Genomic DNA, 4738 nt, shown 5'->3' with positions numbered 1-4738 from the left:
AGCAGGAATAGTTGAAAGCAAATGTATGCACACATACACATAGAAAAGTATGCAAATGTATGCACACATTACAGATATATATAAATATATGTGCCACGTTAATAACAGAGGTTATGGAAATTGGATCCTGTAATTCTACAGAAAAGTGTTTCTTTGTAAGGTAAAGGGATCTTCTGTGTGAATGCATTATCTTCTCTGCACTGCGTAGCTCGCAATCTCCCCGTGCTGGTGCTGTTGGGGCTCCAGCAGCAGGACATGCAGTGATCTGTCTCTAGGCCTGTGAAAGAAGCAGCAGGTGCCTTTTAAACACCGCATCTCACAGGTTTATTAACCATAATAAACAAAGCACTGGTGATTGATCTACATGGTTACGCTACAAATAGAGTTACACTGGTGGTACCAGTGGTGGGAAATTACAGAAAGTAATCTAGTGTAGACACAGCACTTGATTAAGAGAGAATGAACCACCCATGTCTAAGCTGTTAGAAGCAAAGTTTAATTGATAACAACATCGTTTCTGTTCTGTGAATGAATAATCAAATTTCCTGGCAAAAGACTGGAAGCAAATTGGGTAAAACCACAGCTTATGGGGGATGCAGGTAATTTAGTTATTTTTCTTCTAGGGAGGGTTTCTCTTAATAGCATGCATGCAGCTGTCCACACGTTATCTTACCCAGAACTGGCTGATCTAATCAAGACAATCTTCAGAAAGATATTCTGAAATAAACGACTGTTTAAGTGGTTATTCGTTCAGCTTTTGGCTGTCAGTGCTTCTCTACAGAGGCAGTAAGAGAAAGGTGACAGCACAAGAGAGATTGGGATATACGTGTAGATATAAAGGTCTGGATTCACTATTATTTTTAGATGTCTGACATAGGGGCACGCTAAGAAAAGAAAAACTACTCTGCGCACTGAACAACTCCAGCTACAAATCGACATCCTGAGAAAGCGTTTTGAGGAAACAAAGCTGTACTTTTCTCTAAGTTAAAGCAGGTGGAGATTTAACGGGAAAGAAAAAGGGGGCTCCCCCTATCCCTTCTCCCATTAACACTGCCAAATGCAGCATATACATTTCGGATTTCTGGATGTTTGACAGCCCAGCTGGAGCAGTACAAATGTCCTTTGCATGCATGCAGTCTGTGCAGCATCTGGATCCGTCCGACCTATTGTGCATGCACTGCAGAGTCAACCTGCAGATGCCGTGTGCCAGACTCACTGCATGTTTGCTGCACAGCATATGTGACAATATACTCTCTGTGACTGACTTGTTAAAAATAGGGAGTCTAAGAGTGAACTCCCACATCACCCGGTAGAGTATCAACCAGATGGTTGCCCAGCTTCACCCTTCTTTAATCCCATTCCTGAAAAGTAACAGCTCTCGCTTTCTAAAACGCAGCACCCCAATGAGCACAACAAAAAGACCATATATTTATGCATGTTTATAGATGTGTATAGCCAACCCCTCTACTGCCTACATTTAGCACTTATATGATTTTATATCATTAATTCTGTTAACACTGAAATTGTAATTTAAATTTAATCATTCCCATTTTGCTAGAATCTTGGGCAGAGGAAGTTAATCAGATCAGACTGAGGGAACCTGACTTACAGCAGCCCCACCTAAGAGAAGAAATACAAACAACACAATCAGAATCCAATATGGACCTCCTCCACAGCATTACAAAAATTGGTTTGAAAATGAGAAGGGAAGTATTTCTCAAAGGGATCATCTTTTTACAGGCATTTCTTGTCCTGACAGAACTGCAAACCTTATCTTTCCTCTAGTCACCTCTTACATCATGTTTGAACCACCTTCTGGGAGCGTGGACAAGCACACAAGCAAGAGTACGTCTTCTATGTGTCCACATGGTTGGCAAGAGAAAATCTGGTGTCTTGAGGGGCTGCAGCCTTTCTACAAACCCAGAAAGTAGGAGCAGACTGCCTGTCACCAGCCACAGGTTACCCCCAGAAGGCAGGATAGATATCTGCTGAAGAGCAGAGCTATGCAGGCATGGCTGGGGTCATGCCTTGCTGCTCCACACTGCAGACACATACCCCTGCAGAATGTTCTTCCTCCAGTCTGCTCTATCAACCTAATGTCTGTTCCTAAAAGTCAGTCTGCTTCTGAATGGTTTGGATGTGAGCAGAGCTCAGGCAGAGATCTTTGCTTGAAAATAGCACAGAATTAGGGGTGCTTAGATTTTTACAGCTTCCTCTGGATTCTGGTGGGCTTGGACCTGTCCAGTCCTCTGTAAAAAGGCAGTGCCAAAAAGAGAATTAGAAACACATGCCTTCCTGTGTTTCGCCAGCCTATTGTAGAAACCTCCTCCGAAGTGTCCACAGTATGGGAGCTGGAGAGACGCTAACATGTTCAAATGTTACTAAGAAGGACTATTCCTTCTCCCTTCCCATCACTTCGCTCTTAGCCAGATAAAAATCAGTAATGGTCTTCCAGATGTCCTTGGGTTGTCCTCCTTTGTCACTGGCCGCTCCTAGTCTACCATACTGATGTAGGTGTCTACCAGAGGCTTCCAGATGAGACACAGTTACAGACAGATATGGACTGGAAAAGATACATTCATTGTGCTCACCAAAACGAAAATAAAAGAGAGGCCGGTTTCCCGCTGTGCTGGCTGCTCGCTCTCTAGCGGCCGCTTCCCGGATGTCACAGACACCAATGTTGGCAGTGCGGAGCATTCTTCTGGCAGCTCCTTCACTGTGTTGCAGTCTACACCGTACCGCGGCAGCTCCATTCGCTGCTGTAACAAGTTGAAAAAAACTAATTAATTCACGTTTAGTTTTTTTACATTTGTTACAGCAACGAATGGAGCTGCTGCCCCCATGCAGTAGAGCACACACGCACACGCACGCACAGACACCACAGGACGCTCACGGAGCCAACGCGGGTCAATGTTCCACTCTGCCAACATGGGCGTTAGTAATGTTAGCAAAGGTGCAGCGAGAGGGTTGGATGTCCCAACAGAGGGGAACTGCCTTTGGATTTCCTTTAGTTTGTTGAACGCCATCATGGAATGCAAATCCCTGCCCTTCCCCAATGCCTCCAATCCCAGAGAAAGAGCCATGTCCATTTCTGTACTGTTTTAAAGCATCTCTAAAACATCTATTCCCTTTTAATAGAAAGATCCAAGACTGTCAAAGCTTATAAATTCTTGCAGTTCCCCATCAAAACAGATTACAGCAAAAAACCAAATGACTAATTGATCACGTATGTGATTGTTCAGATATTAACAGAGGCTTACAAAAGGCAGCATCTGTTTTGTTATCCTATTTCTTCTTGGAAAAGATTCATCTCCCCCTTCCTAGGGAGCAGGGACCTCAAGCCATTCCAATGAGTAAAGTCTTAGAAGGAGAACATCATATTGAATTGTTTCAAGTTTTGCCCAAAAAGTAACACAACAAAACAAACAAAAAGTACAAAGACAGCAAAGACCCAAGCACAAATAATCTCAGTTTCTGGAGGAAAATACTTTAACACAGTAGAAGTAGTATCTTCCACTATAAAAAATAATTTATGTAGCCATCCGCTAAACAATTGAGCTTGATGCACGTACAAGAAAACAGCAGCCAATATTTCAATACTCTTCCTCGTCACCCCATTATAATCTTCCTTCACTCAACCATATCCCATATTCCTAGTGCAGGATTTTCTGGGAAGTGGTAAAGCAGAAAATGTTCACTCCATTCAACCCATCTTTAAAATAGCCCTAAATCAGCTACTTCCTCCATCATGACCTCTTCAAATTATCAAATAGACCCCACTATAGGACTGGCTTACAGAGATCCCTCTGCTTCTCCTTACACTGGAAAACTTTAGTATCACAACTGAGACCTTGAAAGACAAACCTCGGAGGGTTCTCGTACCTTCTCTCTGTCATCATCACATGCATGGTAAATCCCCAGCAGTTTCAGCCATGCATACAGTTTGACCAGAAGACTATGAGCTTTCTGGAGAAAGAGCTGTATATTCTTGTGTGAAGAAAAAGAAGGCACAACTAACTGTATAAACAAATACTGGTACCAACTGCACTGCTGTGTTGAGGATTACTGTGAGGCAACAGTCTCTACATAACTCAGTAAACCTAAGTAGGTCTCAGGAGAACATACTGTGAAGACTATTGTATGTCTGATAGTCTGGTCAGACCAATAAATACACAGAAATTTAATAACTGCACCTCTGGTATTGTAATTCTGTTGATTTGATTTGTTTCACTCTCTAATGGCTCCCAATGGTTAGGAAACGTCACAGACACCCTCAAATCAGGCTATATCACTTCAGAAAACAGAGGTGTCTGTAATGCTGATCTCTTTTGTGGAGTTCTCACCAGTGGAGCAGACCAAGTGAAATCCAAAGGCACAAAAATACCATTCTGCTATGGAGTTAGCTAAGAAACATACACCTGAAGAAGAGAGAACAAGGCAGTGCCTCCACATATGAGCAGTTTAAATAGAAAACCATGAACTCCACCATAAAGGCAGGATTTTGTAAAAGAAGGAGGAAACTAGTTCCCAGGCCTGCAACAAAAACAGGGCTGAGAGGACAGCCAAGCCCAAGTGGAGCCTTCGTGACGTGAGTGAGATGCCAGGAGTGTGGGGGGCACGCTCCTCTGAGGTCAACACAAAATGGAGGTCTACACCAATACCTACAACTACATATTCAACTTCATGATCCAGTGCCTCAGAAGAGTGAAAGAACTCTGAAAAGTTCTTTTATATATAT

At 42.9% G+C, this 4738-nt stretch overlaps 1 protein-coding gene across 1 annotated transcript in view; it reads right to left on the bottom strand.

The window, feature by feature from the left end:
* Positions 1-2697, bottom strand: part of LOC104163433 (disco-interacting protein 2 homolog C) — a gene marked incomplete at its 3' end in the record, with an annotated part of 135094 nt that extends 132397 nt beyond the window's left edge. Inside the window, exon 1 of the mRNA XM_009702442.1 lies at positions 2592-2697. Within this exon, the coding sequence (XP_009700744.1) occupies positions 2592-2697 (106 nt within the window). The remainder of the gene's footprint in view (positions 1-2591) is intronic.
* Between the last annotated feature and the right edge of the window lie 2041 nt (positions 2698-4738).

Source organism: Cariama cristata, unplaced genomic scaffold (genome assembly GCF_000690535.1).
Source record: "Cariama cristata isolate BGI_N322 unplaced genomic scaffold, ASM69053v1 scaffold10666, whole genome shotgun sequence".
NCBI classification, from domain to species: domain Eukaryota; kingdom Metazoa; phylum Chordata; class Aves; order Cariamiformes; family Cariamidae; genus Cariama; species Cariama cristata.
This window is presented reverse-complemented; position numbering and strand designations above follow the sequence as displayed.